At 42.6% G+C, this 24,165-nt stretch overlaps 1 protein-coding gene across 1 annotated transcript in view; it reads left to right on the top strand.

Moving 5' to 3' along the window:
- The first annotated feature begins 7,686 nt into the window (after window positions 1-7,686).
- Window positions 7,687-24,165, top strand: part of kif26aa (kinesin family member 26Aa) — a 75,617-nt gene continuing 59,138 nt past the window's right edge. The window contains exons 1-2 of the mRNA XM_067572042.1: window positions 7,687-8,220; window positions 9,684-9,968. Of these exons, the coding sequence (XP_067428143.1) occupies window positions 8,161-8,220; window positions 9,684-9,968 (345 nt within the window). The 5' untranslated portion in view covers window positions 7,687-8,160. The remainder of the gene's footprint in view (window positions 8,221-9,683; window positions 9,969-24,165) is intronic.

Here is a 24,165-nt window from a genome sequence, read left to right on the forward strand (position 1 = left end):
CTGATATCTACACAGAGGTCAGAGGTCAGGGTCTACTTCAGGTTTAGCATGTTGCTAAAATCAGAAACAATTTATACTTATGCAGGATTTTCCTAAAAAGCAATGTATAGACTCATACAACAGAAATCCCTCTCAATCATCCCAGTAGCAGTATGTGGCGGTGTCTGTATCTACAGAGACTCTGTCTGTATTTTCTTATTATTCTGCTGTGTTCAGGATGTTTCTGGGCGTCAACCTTTGGGCAGTGGGTGTGTAGCCCCCCCGGGCCAATAACAGTGTGCAGGTGTGAGTTTGCAACTCTCTACTCCGCTCTGCTCTCTGTCTCTTTGTCATGGATGTAAAATCTGGCGATGTGGCACCTGCCCTCAGGGTTTTGGGGAGGTGTAGGCGTGTTGCAGTGGTTTGTGCAAATCTGACAAAGATAATATTTTTTAGTTATATACCAGTCAACCTTACAAAGGATCCATGTCTTGCAGTACATGGCCCCTTGACAATCACTAACAACCGGGTATTTAAAAGGGGACCAGTAGATAAGAAACACAAAACACACAAGAATTTGAAGTCCATCACAGTGTCTTATACAGTCAGTGCTCAATACAAAACCCACAGTTCAGTTACTGATGAACGAGTCCTCATCTCAACAAAAATGCTCCTCAGAAAGCAAACAAAATAAACCTGAAATGATGCGTCTTGCATGCAATGGAGACGCTTACTGAGTTACGTCTCATATTCCAGCCAGGGCACCGCTGTCGGCTCCAGGGAATGGACAGCCATGGAATAGAGGATGGAGTTCAGAATAATCTGATTCTGAAGAACAGGTGAACGAATGAATTACAGACTTCTTTTGGCTTGTTGCCAGGGGTTGGCAAGCCGACCGACCCCCCCTTCCCTCCCCAGAGAGAAGCTGTGCACCAGCAGGCTTCCACTTTCCTCCTCTTCCTCCTCACTTCCATTAAAGGAACATTTGTTTTCCTGCAGGCGGTCGCTGTCCGTTCCCCCAGTTAATGGTGAGTGAGCTGGGAAACCAAGAAATTCCTCATCATCACTTTTCCCCCTGAAAATGTCCATGAGGCGTTTCTCCAACTCATCCATATCTCGCTCCGTCACAACGTCTTAGTTGACGGGTCCAACCTTTGCAACTACTCCGTATGGCCCTCGCCACTTGGGAGCCAGTTTTGTGGTGATGTGATGGATGTGAACGGAGCCAGACCCTGTCCTTTTCCTGTAACTGTTGGTCTCTGTGGGTCTTGTCTGTTTTTGTCTTTCTATGCTTTTTATGAGGTTGCTCTGCTCAAGGTCTGTGAGATCCTGGGTTTGTTTTGTAGGCCAGTGAATCCGGGTTGACATCCCTCGGCTGGAGCGGTACATTGACTGGTCCTCGGAGGGGCCGGCCAAGGTTTGAGTTCTGCAGGTGGTACAATCGGAATTTTAGCGTTCGGTTGATTCTGTCTGTTCGGTTGTTTTGTGGGTTGAAGGCAGAGCTCATTTTTGTTTGAGGCTCCATTTTTCACAGATGGTCTTGAAGACGGAGGAGACACACCGGGGTCCCTGGTCTGACAGGAGCTAGTCGGGGACACCCCATCTGGAGAGGATTTCCTGGTTGAGTATTTCTGACATTGTCTCTGCTGTAGCTTTCCTCAGGGAGTACAACTCCACCCGGCGAGTGTAGTAGTCAACAAATACTACCCATCTACTCACCAGTGGAGGAGGCACAGTCCTTCCTGAGAGTGAGTCTCTAACTGAGTGTTTCGGTTTGTTTTCTGGGATCCCAAAGAGTATTTTTGTTGAGATGAGGACTCGTTCATCGGTAACTGAACTGTGGGTTTTGTATTGAGCATCGACTGTATAAGACACTGTGATGGACTTCAAATTCTTGTGTGTTTTGTGTTTCTTGTCTGCTGGTCCCCTTTTAAATACTCGGTTGTTAGTGATTGTTTAGGGGCCATGTACTACAAGACCTTTGTAGGGTTGACTGGTGTTGTGGATATTTTGAGCGATGGTCAGCACCTCAGTGGAGAAAAGCACATACGAGCCCTTGATGTCTTAAAGCTGAAAATGTTTATTGACATACTTGATCAAAGGGAACTGAAATAGTGAACATCGAAGTCATCTGCAACTCGGATGCTGTCTCTTTCCGTTCTGCCCTCTGAAGGTCTGACTGTTAGTCTTTAACCTCAGCAGATCAGCCTACAATATGAAAAATTAGTCTAATTGGTTCACTAGTTTCTAAATAAGGAACTGCATTTTACCCGTGTTAGTCCAGGTCACTGTCAGCACATTCTGGCCATGCACTCACCTATCTGTGTTGTCTAGGAAAACCTCTTCTGATCTTGGTGACCATGGCGATGCTGATTTAACCTTTATCAGAGAGGTTTCTGCTTCCCCCAAAACATCACAGAGAGTTCTGGATGCTTAAGTATTACAGTGTGACCTCAAGGCCCACGCTTGACCCAATTTGTAACCCCTAAAGATGAAAAATTCCTACAAATATCATCTTTGTCAGACTTGCACTCTGACGGCTTCTGGTCAAACTGCTACAGTGTTTATTTGTTAAACAATCATAAAATAATGTTTTATTTCTCTGATTAATGGCTTTGTTCTCGCCAGCGCCGCTCGCTCTCGTCAATCACTCTCTCTGATATCTGAGTCTGAGATCTAAAGGAGTTTTTTAATTTTTCCTCTCAAGCTGAAGAATTCATTGGCTTGTGTCAATGTTGTGACCCCCTTACACACCTTTGAGGTGCATTGCCATCATTTTATGCACAAAATGCAAAAAAAAATCTTGGAAACACCAAGACATCTGACATCTAACCAGAACTCATTTTGTCCAATAAAATAAATAAATAAATAAAACTTAGGACAAATTCATTTTAATATAAACACTCACACAAAGATATTATGATTAAAACATGTCTGCTTTGTTGCCCTACATTATATTCGTCCACAGTCCCTCTAACAAACTCCTAACTGTTGTTGTTCCTCAGTTTGGCAGCGTGACACAGAAACATCTCGTCTGTCTCAACTGAGTCTACGAGGAAAAGATACGAAGGAGGAATCAAAGAAATATTTATTTACTGAATTGCTGCACAGCTGATCAGTTGTCCGTTTTGTATTATTTGTATAATTCTGAAATGGTAACATCCAATCACAACACTACTCAGGTTAAATGAACATATGGCTTCTGAATCATCTATACAGTGAAGGGAACAGAGACGATGTTCCAACAATCACACACAAGTGTTTTGTTGTTTTTTTTTCTTAGATCACATTAAATTATTTACATCTTAGTAAATGTTTGTAGATTTAAACATCAGTGCGTAGTGTTTAAGTTGCATTCAACAGAAGCAACAGATGTTACATCTCCTTTGCACTTGGTCCTTAGATTTTAATAGACAATTACAGTAGATTTTTTTACTGTGGCTGTGACTACAGCAACAAAAACAGTGAAAAAACAGATGATTTACATGATTTGAAAAGGAAAAGGAAAAAAAAGCATGATTTACAAGACACTGCTTTCCCACTAAAAGAACTGTAATTTCTTATGGCAAAAAACCCTGCTCTGTAGAGTCTTGTGGCGTCTCCCAATATGAACCTGAAGATATACTCTGATGCTCTACTCAGTTATAACAGTTATAGTGCAGAGTTACCACTGGGACTGCTGTTGGTTTTATTACACTAGCAGCAGTTATATGGATGTTAGTGTCCATCGATCGGTCGACCACTTTGGTCTGAACCGAGATACCTCAGCATCTGCTGCACTGACTGTCAAAGACTTTGGTTCAGACATTCATGTTCCTCAGGAGATGAATTGCAATGACTTATCCTCATTTTTTATTTAGTGTCATTATCAGCTCAAAATTATTGATGTCTCTGGAGTCACTTCAGTGATGTAGCTCAAAATAAAAACACAAAGCAGGCTGCAGAAAATAAATGATGGATAGACTCTCTTCTCCTTGACTATGAGCCAAGTGATGAATCATGAAAAGAATTTAAAACGTATTTGTTGTGAATGCAGAGAAACAAATAGACCCTGAAAGCTGTATTTATGGTTCATCTCTCATTCAGACACAAATCCACTAAGTTTAATTAGACGGTGAATCAGAAAACAGATCAGATGTAAATGTGAACAATAGAACACCTACATGTTTTCAGTCTGTGCACATTGCTGCAGCGTTCAGTCACTGTCACATTTCCAGTAAGGCATCCGATAAAAAGATGGGTTTCCTCATTCCAGCCTCTTTGCTCCTCCGAGCGTAATTAAGCAAATTGAAACGACCTTCATGATGGCGAACCGGATCGATGCAGGCAGGATACAGTTTGGAGGGATTTACTGACCATCAACAGCTAGTTTATCCTGAGTGGCTGAACACGACGCTCCAGAAGTCCCGACCTCAGCTGCATGAATCACACATCCTCCAGTTCAGAGCAAAATAAAGTGATGCTTTCAAAAATAATAATGCAATGAATAGTTTTTATTTATCAGTTAACTTGATGCTAGGGGTGTGCCCCAATACAAATACATTTTTCGGCAAAGCACAAATACAAATAGTGGGTTTTTAACAAATATTTGTTTCATACAAATATTTTAAAAATTGTTTTTGGGAAGAAACGTCTGGCTGTGACGTCTATCAGCAGGTCTCAACGAGGGGAGTCACATCCACCTGCTACATGACGCACATTTCCTTCACATCAGTCCTGGAGTTGGGGGAGTTCCTCAGAGATAAAGCTGAACTACTGACACAAGCGAAGTGCTTACAAAGGACTCTCCATAACCTGTTGTTCCCCTTCTCCTTTCCACAAAGTTAGGTTGATATATAAATATAAATACTGGACTCTCTGCACATCACTAGTGGATACAAAGTTCAGTAAACAGCAGAAAGTTCATCAATATCTGCTGTGAGCAGCTTTGCCTTTCAAACAGCAGCAGTCCTCCTCAGTGTTTCAGGTACTCGGCAGGTCGGTTGTTCCTGCATCTTGCAGAAGTTGCCGTCTGGATTCAGGCGTCTCTGTCCTGGTTCTGTCCCAGTCTGGCTCTGTGTCCCTCCACCAGTCCACCAGATGCCCTCAGACTTTGTCCAGGTTTGCTGAACTGGACTGAAGGACAGAAGAGATAAGTTGCAGATTATATTAAAGGACCGCTTGAGATACTGAACCTTCGTCCAGACGTGTGTTTGATTGGCAGAGCAAACAGAACTGAAGTGAAATCTAAATACGAAGAAGAATGTTTGTTTGTTTTATGACCAGATAGTTTTGAGGATGTGTTTCAGGCTGGTTTCCTCTCAGCTGCAGGTTTGATGCTTTTCATGCAGGTGGCTCCAGGTGGTGATGTATCAGCTTTCAGATTGTGTTTGTTTGCATTCGGCTGCTGAATCTACTCGTGTTTTCTGTGTTTTTGTCTGTTTGCAGCCTGTTTTTCTCTCACACTTTCTCTACACATCAGAAGGATGTACTATGAAGTGAGATTAGTGGGTTAGTGAGGTACGTTGAGCCTGCAGGGTTTTCAGTGTCATGAAGGCTACGTCACCATGGTAACCGATGCTGCAAACTGAACCTGGTCCGGAGCAGGTTATGCTCTGAGTCGCAGCTTAAATCAGTGCTGACCTTTCACCGACCAGTTAGCACGGCTGCTACTGCAGCTATCAGAACACTGATTAGAATATTGATCTTTTATTAACTTACCATTGATTTTAATGTCATATTGTAAATCTGTAACGGTGCAAGAGGTTAGGGTTACTTTTTGGAGGGGATTTTGTTAAAATATATCAAAATGTATCTCAAATTTAAAAAAAACTAATAAAAACTAATGACTAATATTTATCACAGATAATATTCAGCCTATAATATTAATTTCACTTTGATTTGACCAGAACCTAAAGTGAACCACTGATCCTTCATTATGGGACAGAATCAGACCTGAATGCTCTTCTTCAGTTTAATGTTTAAATCTGCTGCATCGAGTTTAAAGGTTCAGACTTCTGGATGTTTTGAAGCACTGAGAGATAAAATAAATAAATTAACTTATGAATTTACACGATCAGCAATTTTCTGCCAGCGTTCCTCTCTCACAGTGTTGCTTTGTGCTGTGATAATCTGTTTATATTCTTCATATCTCTCCGTTATAATGACCTGTTCCTCCCGACTGAAGCAGGCGGAACGCCGTCGCTCCGTTTTGTGCGGAAGAAGAGTCAAATGACGCGTCAAACGTCCTCTTTTATAGGAACAGAGCCTGAAGCAGAAAGTTAACAAAGACAGCTGATAACCGGCGTCATGATCCCACTTATCTCTGACTGGGAGTTTAGGGTTTGTGGAGCTCACACAAAGAAAGCCTGAGTCTGCTGAACTTGTTTCATAGTGCAGAAGTCTAGTCTGTATCAGTCTCTTTAGCTCTGCTTCCTGTTTCCTCCCCAGCCAATCAGCTCCCAGCCTGCCTGTTCCTGGTCGGTTCATTAGTTCAGTTTGTTCTGTTTGGTTCAGTTTTGCTCTGCCTGCGTTTGGCAAATGAACAAGTTGATCATCAAATATCAATGTAACAGAGCGTCAAATCACTGTAACATGTTACGTCATTAAACACACAGTATGTCATATCTGCTGCTATGACTCAATCAAAACCAGAACAAAGAGCAGAGTCTGATGACGTGAAGTAGCGTGGGATCATGGGAGTTGTTGTCCTCATTATTAAATTTAGGAAACAACATTGCCGATGAAAATCGACCCGACGTCACTCAGACAGAAGAAAGAAGAAATGTATTAACGTTATATTCATGTTGTGTCATTTCATTCCACTGAAATAGCTACAAGTAACGTTAGCTAACGTTAGATTAACATTATGTCCACGTTGACAGGCGACCAATGAAACGCAGCGTTAGCTTGATTAAAATGACAGATTTGTCTTCAGTCTCCGTTGAACATTGTTGGAAACATTTGGGATAAAATAAGAACCCAACTCAACACAATACGTAACATGGATCTAGTTGTTTTTAGACATTTTAATGCGGAAAAGTTATAAATGTTATGTCATTCACATTTATATATTTATCAATAAACATGGTGAAATGTTATTCTCATAGAAGACGACTATACATGTTAAATGATGTTTTGTCATTTAACACAATGTTTCCAGTCTTAAACCAACAGTCAGTCATCAAATGAACATTAAAGCTGTGTTTCTTGCTGTAATCATTCCTCCTGTTCATACTGACCAGTAGAAGATCCCTTCATAATGACCTTACAATGGAAGTGATGGAGGACAAAATCCACAGTCTGAAGCTAATATGAAGCTTCAGCGTCCAAATGAGTCAAATCAAGTAGATATCTTTCAACGTTACAGTCTTTTTAGTGCCAAAGTCCCTCTTTTTGTTACTATACTTCCACCTGCAGCTCAACAGGGAAACACTGTCCGAGGAAACACAAAGAGGGAATTTGATGCTAAAAAGACTGTAAATGTGTCAGATATCCACTTGATATGACTAACTCAGACTGCTGAAGCTGAATAGAAGCTGCACACAGACTTTTAAATGACTGTGTGGACACATTGTGGATTTTATCCTCCATCACTTCCATTAAAGCACATTTGAAGGATCTTTAATATCCAGTATGGAGACACCTGACTGCTGGTTTAACTGGAAATACTGGGAACACTGGACCCAGAGAGCAGATACTCTGCAGGCTGCAGGTCTTATTTCTGCATCTATCTGGTTAGGATGAACAGTTTCATCTGAAAGCCTGTTGTCCAGCCACCCATCGATGTTTATCTCGTCCCACTTGCTAATATTCACTAATCAGTCGTGTAATCTCGTGTCTTAACACAGTATCTGAACCCAGCGGTGATGTAACTCTGTGTTAGAGCAGTGGGTCTCATCTCAGCCTTCACTTTCCCATCCTGCAGTCTGAAAGTTCACGCTTCAGTGACATCAGTCTCCTCCCACAGCAGCCTCACACACACACACACACACACACACACACACACACTCACTTACTCTTTTTTTTTTTTTGTACTGTATTGAAAGCAGAGATTTCATCACAGGATGACAGAGGCTCAGGCTGCTTCTCTGAAATCCTGACAGCAAATGAAGGAAAGTCACTGAAGAACAAGAGAATTTAACAAACAATCAGATTGTTAATTGACGATTATTAAAGCAGTGAGACAGTTTATGAGCAGAGATGTACTCGCAGTACTGGAACACAGCTCGGGGACGCAGACCGGACTACAGGAGATACACAGTGAGTATCACACAGTTTATTATCTTACTGAACAATCCTCCCTGCAACTCAGTGAGGACTCGTCAGTCCAGACAAACAGTCCTGAGAGCAGCGTCTCAGCTCCTCACTGTCACACTAGAAACCCTCATTAAAGTTATGGACGCTGCAAACAAACCAGTCAAATTAAAAGAAGGAAAAAAAATCAATTCTATGTGAGTTTGTTCCATTTTAACAAGCTGTTACTTCAGTTTTCATCATATTTTACTGAACCTTCCATCGATAATTGTTTGGCAGCATAACTTCATTTTTCCTTGCATGGCTATGCTTTTATTTTGAAGGTTAAGTGTCCTGACCTCAGGTGATTTCCTGTCTGGCTCTGTCTGAAGCAGACACATCATTTAAACATGTTGATGACTTCGCTGCTGTCGGTGGAAATATTTGTTAAACAGAAACAGAAACGCTGCACAACAAATCCTCCGTATTAACCTCCAGATCTGTGGTTTGATCATGTGACTCCAGAACGACACATAGCAGCGTTTTCTAACCAGGCGTCTCTATCAGCAGTAATCAGCGGTTTAAAGATGATGGTTTGGGTTTGTTAAGGTCAGAGAAACACGTGGTGGGTTAAAGTTACTACTTCCTTAAAGTTAGACTGCCTTCGTCTTCATGGCAACGATAATAACCACGGGGGTTACGAGGGGTTAACGTGACACTCGTTATAACCTCCGTCCTCCTCCTCCAGATCTAGATCATCATCAGCTGCTGCAGGTCAGATCTACACAACAACAGGACAGGAAGTAAATTCAGCCGCCAAAAATGACCTTTAGATACGTTTGACTGACAGACGCCATCCAGCGGCTGCAGCCATTATGACCCCAGTTCAGATGTATGTAAGGTGACAAATGTCCGTGTTAGGAGGAAGAGGTTGGGTGACTGGATGGATGGCAGCTTCTCAATTTATTCAATTTCCTGTTTGTCTATTTTTAAATTTTGAGGTTGTTTGAAGTTGTTTATGTCACGTTGGGTTTTAGGAAACTATGACGGACTTTTTTTAAGATTTTCTTACATTTTATTCAATAAATGAATAATAGAATAAAGAAATAAATCAATGAATCAGCACTATAGTCATCAAATACCACTAAAATAAAAGTTATAATCTACAAAATGTCCAGTTTTAAATCTCCATTAAATCCTCGTGTTTCATTCTGAGCGACCAACCAGGAGCCGCTAAAGACGGAGCGATCTGACTGTATGAGACGAGAATCCAGAGTTTCGACTCACATCCTGACGTTTCTCATTTATCATATAATCTTATTATCACACAGTTCTTCATCTAACAGGTGCTGGCAGTAGATGTGACCTCAGTGGTTTCCAGTGAACCATAAAACAGTATTTCTATAATCCTTCTTTTTGCTAAACTCAATATTATAAGCTGTGTTGTGTTTAGTTAGTTTCTACAATCAGTTTCCTGTGTTGGTCTGCAGGTGGTCGAGGGGGAGACTCCTCTTCCTCTGGGCGCCACGGGTCGCAGGAAGCGTCTCCGTTCTGCGGGTGAGGAAGACTACGAGGAGGCGAGAAGCTGCGCGTTGCGGCCGAACCCCGAAGGCTCCGGCAGCTCGCTGTCGGCCAGCGAACTGAGCCGCTACGGCAAGCCGGGGGAGGAGGAGGAGGAGGAGGAGGAGCTGCAGAGACTGTGTCAGCGCTGCCACATCATGGCGTCACAGCTGAACAGACAGGCTGCCGCTCTGGCCGACACCACGGCGCTGAAGGTCAGAACAACACGTCACTGTAAAAATGCTCCGAAAACATGTCAACCAATGAGAGATCAGCTCTCAGCTCAGGTCAGAGGTCAGGTGGTGGCAGCAGGAAGGATTCAGGGATTTGACAGTAAAGTGAGGGAACTCTTGCAGATTTCCTCCTCTAATAACTGAAGTAAAAACTGGTTTTATTATTTCTGCTTTCAGAGAGAAACAGATGATTTTAAGTAAGAATATGTAAAAGTGCTGAGTCAGAGGCAGCTGCATTTGCTTTAAAGGATAATTCTCTGATCTACTAACAACCAAAGCTGATATATCTTGTTAAAAACAGGTCAGTGAGTCACAGCGCTGCACTGGGCGACATGTTCCTTCATCACGTTAGTTTGTTTAGAAACGGCTCCAGAGACTAATAACAGCATCATGTTTTCAGTCTCTGGAGAGTAGTTCCGTGTACGGCAGACGCTACTGAGCATGTGCAGGAACCCCAAGATACTGAACCCCGAATTGCTCGAGATGGTTGTGCAGCACCTGCATGGTAGCTTCCCGCCATCAATGTGTGTTTATATCACAACCTCTGACTTTGTGTTGAAATGTATAATGTAGTGTTGCAGGTCCTGGGCTGCAGCACCTGTAAGCAGTTATATATATATATATCCTGAAATACAGGACAGACACGTGAGACGGAGAGACGTGGTTTGTCGCCACAGTTGTGAGAAGAAGACAGCTGCGACGGTCCCTCGCTGCCACCTATTGTCAGAAAACTGCTATAGCAGACCGATTATTCTGATTTAAACTAGATTATGCTTATTATTTATTAAGAAGAGGAGAAACAGTACACCAATAAAATACATATCCTCTTTTAAACACACTAAAACTAAACAATTTCATTTACCAATGCTGCTTCTCAATATTCATATGAACTACAGATCAATAGACTGTAATGGTAAAGTGTCTGCTAGCAGGTTATATACTGTACATCGCTTCATGCACTGCCCCCAAGTGGCCAAAAAGAATAAAGAAATGCAACTGATTGTTGATATTTGAACGTGGTCTTTGAGTGAAACACTGAGAGTGGAGGTCGTGTCCTTCGCTGTTGGTGCTCATCGCTGCTGTTTTCTGAAGCGATGAGGCTTCGGTGCAGAAGTGTTACAGAGAAGTTTGTTTGACGTTGAGCTTCTCTGTCAGGTTTTTACATCAGTGCAGCTCATGTCCTGCTGGGTGAGCGAGCTTCAGTCTCTATGGTGGTAACTCTCTCTCTCTCTCTCTATTCGTCTCCTCTGTGGAAAACGCTGATGTGTTCGATGATCTGACCTCACTGCATCATCACAAAGTGACACGAAGACTTTTATTCTCTGTGGTGGACTGTGAGTGGAGAACGTCGCTGGTTTGAATGATCAGCTGATCATCAGAAACTCACGTCGCCTCAGACGATGGTTCAGATGAAAGGACTCACGTCTTCTCCTGCATACGTTGGGAGCAAACAGGAAGCTCCTGCTCTGAGAAGTGAAGCCAATGCAGAAGTGCCTTAAAGCTGCATTCTGTCTAATGTCCAGCAGGAGGCGTCTTCATCAGCGCCAAAAACAAAAGACGCCGTCGACCGAAATGTCATATTAGAGGCTTCAAAACTGGAAACCAACGCGTGATGTCTCGGTGGCTTTTATACAGTCTGCGGTTGGGATGGAAACAAGGAGGAGGAGCATCTCGGAAGTCGTGAAGGTGTGGAGGTCAGCCGAGCAGGAAGTGGAGGTCAGCCGTGCAGGAAGTGGAGGTCAGCCGAGCAGGAAGTGGAGGTCAGCCGAGCAGGAAGTGGAGGTCAGCCGAGCAGGAAGTAGAGATCCTGGGTCAGCAGAAAGGTGACGCAGTCAGAAGCAGATTTACGAGCTCGTTGCCTCCATCAGCTGCGTGTCAGAGTTGTTATTATGATTATTATCACAGCAGATTGGTCAGGTGATGTTGAGAGTGTCAGGTGATGTTGAGAGTGTCAGGTGATGTTGAGAGTGTCAGGTGATGTCGAGAGTGTCAGGTGATGTCGAGAGTGTCAGGTGATGTCGAGAGCGTCAGGTGATGTTGAGAGTGTCAGGTGATGTTGAGAGTGTCAGGTGATGTTGAGGGTGATGTTGAGAGTGTCAGGTGATGTCGAGAGCGTCAGGTGATGTCAAGAGTGTCAGGTGATGTTGAGAGTGTCAGGTGATGTTGAGAGTGTCAGGTGATGTTGAGGTTGATGTTGAGAGTGTCAGGTGATGTCGAGAGCGTCAGGTGATGTCAAGAGTGTCAGGTGATGTTGAGAGTGTCAGGTGATGTTGAGAGTGTCAGGTGATGTTGAGGTTGATGTTGAGAGTGTCAGGTGATGTTGAGAGTGTCAGGTGATGTTGAGGTTGATGTTGAGAGTGTCAGGTGATGTTGAGAGTGTCAGGTGATGTTGAGGGTGATGTTGAGGGTGTCAGGTGATGTTGAGGGTGATGTCGAGAGCGTCAGGTGATGTTGAGAGTGTCAGGTGATGTTGAGGGTGATGTCGAGAGCGTCAGGTGATGTTGAGAGTGTCAGGTGATGTTGAGGGTGTCAGGTGATGTTGAGGGTGATGTCGAGAGCGTCAGGTGATGTCGAGAGCGTCAGGTGATGTTGAGAGTGTCAGGTGATGTCGAGAGCGTCAGGTGATGTCGAGAGTGTCAGGTGATGTTGAGGGTGATGTCGAGAGCGTCAGGTGATGTCGAGAGTGTCAGGTGATGTTGAGAGTATCAGGTGATGTTGAGGGTGGTGTTGAGAGTGTCAGGTGATGTCGAGAGCGTCAGGTGATGTTGAGAGCGTCAGGTGATGTTGAGTGTCAGGTGATGTTGAGTGTCAGGTGATGTTGAGTGTCAGGTGATGATGAGAGTGTCAGGTGATGATGAGAGTGTCAGGTGATGTCGAGAGTGTCAGGTGATGTTGAGAGTGTCAGGTGATGTTGAGGGTGATGATGAGAGTGTCAGGTGATGTCGAGAGCGTCAGGTGATGTTGAGTGTCAGGTGATGTTGAGTGTCAGGTGATGTTGAGTGTCAGGTGATGATGAGAGTGTCAGGTGATGTTGAGGGTGATGTCGAGAGTGTCAGGTGATGTTGAGAGTGTCAGGTGATGTTGAGGGTGATGTTGAGAGTGTCAAGTGATGTTGAGAGTGTCAAGTGATGTTGAGAGTGTCAGGTGATGTTGAGTGTCAGGTGATGTTGAGTGTCAGGTGATGTTGAGGGTGATGTTGAGAGTGTCAGGTGATGTTGAGGGTGTCAGGTGATGTTGAGGGTGTCAGGTGATGTTGAGAGTGTCAGGTGATGTTGAGAGTGTCAGGTGATGTTGAGGGTGTCAGGTGATGTTGAGGGTGATGTTGAGACTGTCAGGTGATGTTGAGGGTGATGTTGAGAGTGTCAGGTGATGTTGAGAGTGTCAGGTGATGTTGAGGGTGTCAGGTGATGTTGAGGGTGATGTTGAGACTGTCAGGTGATGTTGAGAGCGTCAGGTGATGTTGAGAGTGTCAGGTGATGTTGAGGGTGATGTTGAGAGTGTCAGGTGATGTTGAGAGTGTCAGGTGATGTTGAGGGTGTCAGGTGATGTTGAGGGTGATGTTGAGAGTGTCAGGTGATGTTGAGGGTGTCAGGTGATGTTGAGGGTGTCAGGTGATGTTGAGAGTATCAGGTGATGTTGAGGGTGTCAGGTGATGTTGAGGGTGATGTTGAGAGTGTCAGGTGATGTTGAGGGTGTCAGGTCAGGTGATGTTGAGCGTTGGGAGGAACCTCGCTGGACATTTTATTCTGACAGCAGCTGCATCAACTGAGTCTGAACAGGAAAAGAGTTTCAGCTGATTCTTTGAGATGAAGGCAGTCGCTCTGTGAGACAGAACACAGAACAACTTGAACTACGTCCTGAATCATTTACAGTTTGACATATTTACTGCGGAGCCGCATCGTCTTCATGTCCTCAGATGTCCTGAAACCTCAGATCTGTTCCAGAGTCTCTGCTGCTGAGAGCAGGTTGTTAAAGCTCAATGTTTCCAGAGGGAGCTGATGATGTCACTGATGATGATGTCACTGATGATGATGTCACTGATGATGATGTCACTGATGATGATGTCACTTGAGTCAGCGTCAGTTGGGGCTGAAGACTACAAGTTTGAAAATGACAGAAATCTGTTACATTCCTTTGTTTGGTATAAATAAGTAATGAATAAATATTATCACCAGACAATAAAAACCCGTCTCACCTGGACTCACCTGGACTCACCTGGATTCACCTGGACTCATCTGAATTCACCTGGACTCACCTGGACTCACTGGACTCACCTGGAATCACCTGGATTCACCTGGATTCACCTGGACTCACCTGGACTCATCTGAATTCACCTGGACTCACCTGGACTCACTGGATTCACCTGGACTCACCTGGATTCACCTGGACTCACCTAGATTCACGTGGACTCACCTAGATTCACGTGGACTCACCTGGACTCACCTAGATTCACGTGGACTCACCTGGACTCACCTGGATTCACCTGGACTCATCTGGACTCACCTGGACTCACCTGGATTCACCTAGATTCACGTGGACTCACCTGGACTCACCTAGATTCACGTGGACTCACCTGGATTCACCTGGACTCACCTGGATTCACCTGGACTCACCTAGACTCACCTGGATTCACGTGGACTCACCTGGACTCACCTGGATTCACCTAGACTCACCTGGATTCACCTGGATTCACCTGGACTCACCTGGATTCACCTGGACTCACCTAGATTCACCTGGATTCACCTGGACTCATCTGGATTCACCTGGACTCACCTGGATTCACCTGGACTCACCTAGATTCACCTGGATTCACCTGGACTCATCTGGATTCACCTGGACTCACCTGGACTCACCTGGATTCACCTGGACTCACCTAGACTCACCTGGATTCACCTGGACTCATCTGGATTCACCTGGACTCACCTGGACTCATCTGGATTCACCTGGATTCACCTGGACTCACCTGGACTCACCTAGATTCACCTGGATTCACCTGGATTCACCTGCTCTCTGTCAGTTTGGTCGCTGCTGTCGACTGTGAGGAGTTTAGCGGACGTGTTGATCCGTGCAGGTAACAGAGTGAAAGAAGTGAAGCGTGTCTGAGATGCTGATAGTTCACGAGTCACTACATGAATAAATTCCTGCTGATGCACTCGTACTATAAAATGTTACTGAACGTTAGCTGAACGTTAGCTGAACGTTAGCTGAACGTTAGCTGAGCTGTAGACTGACATCATTAATTATGACTTAAAAATGTAAATAACATCAGTGGAAAAATGTCCAACAGGAGAACAACAGTGAAGCTTTCACACTAATAAAAGAACTCAGATCCTGCAGCCGAACTCTCCCACGTCCTCATTCACCCCCCCGCTGCCCCCCCCCCCCCCCCCTCGCTGCCCCCCCCGCACTGTCACCACGCATCGCCTTCAACGTGTCCGCCGAGTCGCTCAGGAGAGGACGAGCTGGACGAGTCCTGAGCGCAGAGTCAGTCCTCGCTACGCTAACGAGCATCAGAGGAGTCTGGATCTGAGTTGGAGCCCCGAGGCGTCACGTCACTCGATCACAACGAGTCCCTGTGTGGAGAGGAGGAAGAGGAGGAAGAGGAGGAAGCAGCATATCTAATCATTTATGTTGAAGACTTCGCTTAAAGAACATCAGCTTAAGGTTTAACTTTAATATTAAAGCTGCTTTTATTTCAACAAATGAAGATAAAAAAACAGGTCAAAAGGTCAAAATAGAAAACGTCTCACATTCAATTAGCAAAGTAAATCTACATGTATCAGTAAAACATGATCAATATTAAATATGGATCATATTGTTCAGTGTGTGCAGGTCTGACAACAAGAGTTTTCTTTTTAATGTCAAAAATAAAAGCAAATATCCATTAATTCATAAATCAACAGCGTTGTGGAGCCTCTGAGCAGCAGTTAACCTCCGTGTCGTTGCCGTGGAAACTCATGGTAGCGTCGCTGCTTTAAGGAGCAGGGCAGTAGGTAATGTGTGCGCGTAGCGAGCGGCAGAAAAGCGACGGTGAATGTGAGCGCAGCAGGAAGTTGTCAGCGTGTCAGTTAATAAATGCTGCTGGAACAGCAGTTAGCTCTAAAGTTAGCAACAATGAGTTAGCAACAATGAGTTAGCAACAATGAGTTAGCAACAATGAGTCAGCAACAATGAGTTAGCAACAATGAGTTAGCAACAATGAGTTAGCAACAATGAGTTAGCAACAATGAGTTAGCAACAATGAGTTAGCCTGACGTGAAGACGCTAAACACAGAAACACAGAAACACACGTGTGACCGCTGAGTCTCCAGAGTTCTGCTTTTCTTTTCTAGACGTCTGTGAACTTTTGACCTGAACTGAACACGAAGAACAAAACTAAAAACTAAACTCACAAACAGAAACAGAAATTATAACTGTCAAAATAAAATAATTCCTTTAAAACATCTCAAGACAGATTTCTGTTTCTCTCCAGAAACAACTTCAATGTGGATTCATGTCAGCCTCCTCTTCCTCCTCCTCCTCTTCCTCCTCTCCTCCTCCTCTTCCTCCTCCTCCTCCTCTTCCTCCTCTTTCCTCCTCCTCCTCCTCTCCTCCTCCTCCTCTTCCTCCTCCTCCTCCTCTTCCTCCTCTTTCCTCCTCCTCCTCCTCCTCCTTCTCTTCCTCCTCCTCCTCTTCCTCCTCCTCTCTCTGCTCTCCTCTTTCCTCTCAGGAATCTTCGTCTCCTACAAACGTTCATATTTGACTAAATCATGTTTTCATTTTAAAATGTTAATTATCTGTAAAACTGATGAAACTGATCGTATCAGTAAAAGGTTCAGTGACAACATTTTTGATTTTTTTCCACTAAAATCTTGATGATGATGACGATGACGATGATGATGATGATGACGATGATGATGATGATGACGATGATGATGATGATGATGCAGCTCTTCAGACTCTTCTGGTCTCTGATTAATACAGAAAATCGTCTCAGCAGCATCTTTGACTAAACCAGAACCTGAAAATAAACAAACTGAAACAACATGAAGTGAGAAACAGACGATTTCTTTATGTTTGAGTTCCAGCAGGAATCTTATTGATCTGGAGGCCGTCGGGGTCATCGTGGTCGTCGGGGTCGTTGTGGCCGTCGGGGTCGTCGTGGGCGTCGTGGTCATCGTGGTTGTCGGGGTCGTCGGGGCCGTCATGGTCATCGTGGTCGTCGGGGTCGTTGTGGGCGTCGTAGTTGTCGTGGTCGTCGGGGACAGATTAACCGTTGCGAGGATCCTCGGAGGACGCTCTGACACTGCAGACACTCGGCAGGACGCCGCGTGTGTCTGCTGCTCCGTTATCTGCTGCCTGAGACTTTTAACATTCACAAATAAAATCTGCTGCTTCGTCGCTGTGACTCGGTTCATCATCACCTTCCTCTTCCTCAGAGACGCGGGCCGCTGGAGAGGAAACGCCGTGTGTTCGCTGCAGATAACAGGAAGCTCCATCGGTTTAAAGCAGCTGTTCAGTGAAGCACAGACGTCTGTGATGAAGAGGAGGAAGAACTCCCAGCCTGCAGAGATTTATTCATCTGTTTGCACATAAAAATACATTTTATTCAAAAATATGATTTGATTTGTACACGAGGACGTTCTCTCTCTTATCAGTTAGTCTCAGAGAGAAGCATAAACATAAAATAACATAAACAGACAAACAACAACATTCACACCTTATAAAAACCTGCAGGCAGCTCCATCGTTTGATAAGATGTTCCTCCAGGAACCGTTCATAAAGAATAAAGAGTTAATCATCTTTAATGTGACTCTGATGATACAGTTATTTATCTGTTTCACCAGATATCAACGTTTAGATGCAGAAAGACTCCAGTTTAAACTTCAACATGTTTCACATCTGGAGGGTTTCCACTCTGATCTACAATCTAAATGTTATTTAACTTTTTAATAAGGTTGTAAAAACATCATTTTTTTCATCTTCGTCAAAATTAAAACCCTTTTGAAACACTGATACATGTTTTAATAAAAGCTTTGATGACTGCAGCTGTTTTTACTGCTTTTCATTGAAACTCTCAGATCCTTCGCTGCCGTTCTTCTTCTCTGATGAAGCTGCTTCCTGTTTGTGGCTCTAAACATGTTTTATTGGCATAATCGTTGATATTTTATTGTCTTGTGATCAAACTGCTTTTTTTGTTGTTGTTCATTTTGAACCAGCAGCTGAAACTGGTTATAAAACTTCAAATCAGAAGCAGAATCACATTAAAACCATGAAATGTGTCTCATTTGATGATCAGAGATGAGAGAAAGCTGCTGACTGCAGCTGATGATCAATAAGATGATCAATAAGATGATCAGAGGCCAGTTTACTATCAACTGAGATCACAACCGATTCATGTTCAGGAAGAATAATGAAGATTTTCACCTGCAGCTCCGAAACATTCAGAACTTCTGAGGATGAAAGCAGCTGGAGGCCGATGACATACAGTATATATATACAAATATATATTTATATATATGAATATATATGAATATATATATGAATATATATATATATATATATATATATATATATATATATATATATATGTGTATATATACAGTTCAGATTCACAGTTTGCTGTGGACATCTATCTACTTTTTATGAAACTTCATTATTTACATCTGCTGCTGATAATTATTTAATATTTAATATTGATAAATCTGATTTGATTATTTTCATGATAAACAGATAAATCTTTCATTCAAATATTCAGTTTATTATCATGAGACGGAAAAAAGCAGCAAAATGTCATAATTGAGAAAAACAATCATTAATTAATAATAACAGCTGCTAATTAACGAGTCGGTTGATTAATCGTTTCATCTTCCATCTTTGCTTCTTTATTGTTTGTCTTCATTTATGACGTCTGAACGTTTTCATGTTCAAAACGAAGTGACTGTGACATTCGATTCGTTTAACATTCTGCTGCTTCCTCCCATCCCGCCGCCATCATGGAGGACGTTGTGACGTTGTGACGTTGTGATGTTGTGACGTTGTGATGTTGTGACGTTGTGACGTGACGTGGTGATGTTGTGACGTTGTGATGTTGTGATGTTGTGACGTTGTGACGTGATGTTGTGATGTTGTGACGTTGTGATGTTGTGACGTTGTGATGTTGTGACGTTGTGACGTGACGTGATGTTGTGACGTTGTGACGTGACGTGGTGATGTTGTGACGTTGTGATGTTGTGACGTTGTGATGTTGTGACGTTGTGACGTGATGTTGTGATGTTGTGACGTTGTGACGTGACGTGGTGACGTGACGTTGTGACGTTGTGACGTGACGTTGTGATGTTGTGACGTTGTGATGTTGTGACGTTGTGACGTGACGTTGTGACGTGACGTTGTGATGTTGTGACGTTGTGACGTGACGTTGTGATGTTGTGACGTGGTGACGTGACGTTGTGACGTTGTGACGTGACGTTGTGATGTTGTGACGTGACGTGGTGACGTGGTGACGTTGTGATGTGATGTTGTGACGTGGTGACGTGACGTTGTGACGTGGTGACGTTGTGACGTGATGTTGTGACGTGATGTTGTGATGTTGTGACGTTGTGATGTTGTGACATGACGTTGTGACGTGATGTTGTGATGTTGTGACGTTGTGATGTTGTGACGTGACGTTGTGACGTTGTGACGTGATGTTGTGACGTTGTGACGTGATGTTGTGATGTTGTGACGTTGTGACGTGACGTTGTGACGTGACGTTGTGACGTTGTGACGTGATGTTGTGATGTTGTGACGTTGTGACGTGACGTTGTGATGTTGTGACGTGACGTTGTGACGTTGTGACGTGATGTTGTGATGTTGTGACGTTGTGACGTGACGTTGTGACGTGACGTTGTGACGTGACGTTGTGACGTGACGTTGTGACGTTGTGATGTTGTGATGTTGTGACGTTGTGACGTGACGTTGTGACGTTGTGATGTTGTGATGTTGTGACGTGACGTTGTGACGTTGTGACGTGACGTTGTGATGTTGTGACGTTGTGATGTTGTGACGTTGTGACGTGACGTTGTGACGTTGTGACGTGACGTTGTGATGTTGTGACGTTGTGATGTTGTGACGTGACGTTGTGATGTTGTGACGTGATGTTGTGACATTGTGACGTTGTGACGTGACGTTGTGATGTTGTGACGTGACGTTGTGATGTTGTGACGTTGTGATGTTGTGACGTTGTGATGTTGTGACGTGACGTGATGTTGTGACGTGACGTTGTGACATGACGTGGTGATGTTGTGACGTTGTGATGTTGTGACGTGATGTTGTGACGTGGTGACGTGACATGGTGACGTGACGTGGTGACGTTGTGATGTGATGTTGTGACGTGATGTTGTGATGTTGTGACGTTGTGACGTTGTGACGTGATGTTGTGACGTTGTGATGTTGTGATGTTGTGACGTTGTGACGTGATGTTGTGACGTTGTGATGTTGTGACGTGACGTTGTGACGTGACGTTGTGACGTTGTGACATTGTGATGTTGTGACGTTGTGACGTGATGTGACGTTGTGATGTTGTGACGTGACGTTGTGACGTGACGTTGTGATGTTGTGACGTTGTGACGTGATGTGACGTTGTGATGTTGTGACGTGACGTTGTGACGTGACGTTGTGATGTTGTGACGTTGTGACGTGATGTTGTGACGTTGTGACGTGACGTTGTGACGTTGTGACGTGATGTTGTGACGTTGTGATGTTGTGACGTTGTGATGTTGTGATGTTGTGACGTGATGTTGTGACGTTGTGATGTTGTGACGTGACGTTGTGACGTTGTGACGTTGTGATGTTGTGACGTTGTGATGTTGTGACGTGACGTTGTGACGTTGTGACGTGATGTTGTGACGTTGTGATGTTGTGACGTGATGTTGTGATGTTGTGACGTTGTGACGTGATGTTGTGATGTTGTGACGTTGTGACGTGACATTGTGACGTTGTGACGTGACGTTGTGATGTTGTGACGTTGTGACGTGACGTTGTGATGTTGTGACATGATGTTGTGACGTTGTGACGTGACATTGTGATGTTGTGACGTTGTGACGTGACGTTGTGATGTTGTGACGTTGTGACGTGACGTTGTGATGTTGTGACGTTGTGACGTGACGTTGTGACGTTGTGACGTGACGTTGTGATGTTGTGACGTTGTGACGTGACGTTGTGACGTTGTGACGTGACGTTGTGACGTGACGTTGTGATGTTGTGACGTGACGTTGTGACGTTGTGACGCCTCTCAGGAGAAACGAGGCTTTATTCACTTTATTTTAGTCGTATCTGTTGTTGCTTCCTCACGTCTGTTCTGTTCAGTAATAAACAGATTTGAATGTTTATTTGTGTTTCTATCAGTAACAACATAACATAGAAATATAGTATATAAATATATCTATAATGTTACTGAAACAGATCGATGTAATAATAATAATAATAATAATAATAATAATAATAATAATAATAAAAGTGAATTCAAACAGACTTCGTCTGACTGACTGGTTGGACCAGCGGAGCCTGAATGAATCTCGACTGTTGTTAAGGAGTTAATTGAGTCTGTGATGTGTTCAGTGTCAGCGGGACACTTCATTACTGTTTCTGTTCATGTTCATTACACTTCCTGTCAGTCAGCAGAGGTCAAACTGATCAACGGTGATCAGCTCAGTGAAGCTGAGTCTCCACACGAACCCCCGAAACAACAACTCTGACATATATTTAATATATTAACAATAATAATAATAACAATAATAATAATAATAATAACAACTCCAACATATATTTAATATAATAACAATAATAATAATAATAATAATGATAATAATAATAATAATAATGATAATAATAATAATAACTCCAACATATATTTAATATATTAACAATAATAATAATAATAATAATAATAACAACTCCAACATATATTTAATATAATAACAATAATAATAATAACAATAATAATAATAATAATAACAACTCCAACATATATTTAATATAATAACAATAATAATAATAACAATAATAATAATAATAATAACAACTCCAACATATATTTAATATAATAACAATAATAATAATAATAATGATAATAATAATAAGAAGAAGAATATTGTGATTTTAAGCATCTTTCATGGAACCCAAAGATATTTTACATTCAGAAAACAGGAAAAAAAACAAATATTATTGAAAAGTTTAATATTTGAGAGTCCAGTAAATTAAACTCATAAATCACAAAATCTCACATTTTACTTTATTTACTTTAATGTTTCAATAAAAACGTTTTGTAGATTTGATTCCCAACATTAGATTATTGTAAATAAATTAAATTCATTTTAGTTTCATTATTTAAGTGTTTTTTGGCCAAAAAGTTGAAATGTTAAAATATTTAGACGAATAAATAACAAACATGTCTGTAAATATAAAATATAAACGACTTTTAATCCCAAATTCATGAAAACATCAGAGAGCTGAAAGTCTGATATGATACGAAACCACCATCATCATCATCATCATCATCCCCATCATCATCATCATCACCATCATCATCATCTTCATCATCATCATCTTCATCATCGTCATCATCATCACCATCACCATCATCATCGTCATCATCATCTTCATCATCATCATCACCATCATCATCATCTTCATCATCATCATCTTCATCATCTTCATCATCGTCATCATCTTCATCATCACTGTAGGGAAATTCATCTTTACAATCATCATTAATTAATTTATTTCAGATTTCCAGAAACATGAAAGTCAAACGTGATGAAACAGTTATTTGATAAAAGTTTAAAAGTCGTTTATTTCAAAATAAGACGACATAAAATATAAATATAGTTGATCACACATCTGTAATATCTATCTTCTTCATCTTTGAACTGAATTGTTCAGAGTTTGTGTGTGATGATGATGATGAGGATGAGGAGCAGCAGACGAAGCTGCTGTCAGTCAGATTTATGAGACTGAAGCATAAAGAGACAAACAGGCAGCTGATCTGCAGTCAGACGCTCACAGCACGCAGCAGCTTCACCATCACACTGACCTCAGCACGCGCGTCCACTCAGGTAACTTCCTGTTTATTCCTGTTTATTCCTGTTTATCTGCTAAAATATAAACATTCTTCTTTTATATTTGAGTCTTTTACTGTAAAAGTAACGACGAATTATTACAGTTTGATTCTTTTATTCACTAAAACGTCTGTGAACGTGATGATGAGAGAAACTCTGAGTCGATTTAACGATATTAAAACAATATTAATTTAATTAATATGAAGTCAGGGCTGAAGGAGGAAGAGGAGGATCATTCTCTTCATCTCTTGCTTTCTCTGAAGCATCTTTTCATATTTCCTCCACTTCTTCTTCTTCTTTTTCCTTCTCTACCTCCTCTTTTCTACCTTTTCATCTCCTTCTTTTCCTCATATTTACATCTTTCTTCCTCCTTCCTGTTTCTTCTCCAGTTCAGGAACGATGTGAAACACAGATTAGAAGAAATAACGGTTGTTGTCGTTGCATCACATCAGAAACAGACTCTGAAGTGCAGCTGCAGTTTTTTTTGCTTCCTGAGCAGCCGTCTGCTCCGCCGACTCGTCTGACACTTGTGGCTGACCTCTGACCTCCATTGAGGAGCGCTGACTCGTGTCGACAGGAGGTCGCGTCCTCCTCCTCCGGACCGGAGCGTAAATCTGAGGACGTTTCTACAGACGCTGACAGGTTTTATGTCCTCCTCCTGCTGCCGTAGAGCGGTGTGTTTATAAACGCAGCAGCTGGTGGATGATAGACGACGGAGACGCAGGCCGAGCAGCTGCTGGATCATAAAATACCAGAAGACGAGACGACTCGTTCACGTGATCACATCCAGAAATACTTTTGGTGCTTTGAGAAACATTTTTATTTTAAAATCTGTGAGTTTCTGCTGATGTGTGTCTCCAAACGTCTCCCGAACCCTCCAGACATCCACTCAGCTCATCAACCACTGAATGGATTGTTTTGTTTATAAAATAGTAAAAATGCTCGTTATAGTTTCCCGGAGTCAGAGGAGACGACTTTAAATGTCTGATTTTATCCAACAAACAGTTCAGTTTGATCTTTGTTTAGTGTTTAAAAGGTCAAAGTGTGTTTTAATCACTCAGTGAACAAAGACAGAAAGACGGAAACGTCTTCAGGTTTAATAA

The sequence above is a fragment of the Thunnus thynnus genome, chromosome 18, assembly GCF_963924715.1.
Source record: "Thunnus thynnus chromosome 18, fThuThy2.1, whole genome shotgun sequence".
NCBI classification, from domain to species: domain Eukaryota; kingdom Metazoa; phylum Chordata; class Actinopteri; order Scombriformes; family Scombridae; genus Thunnus; species Thunnus thynnus.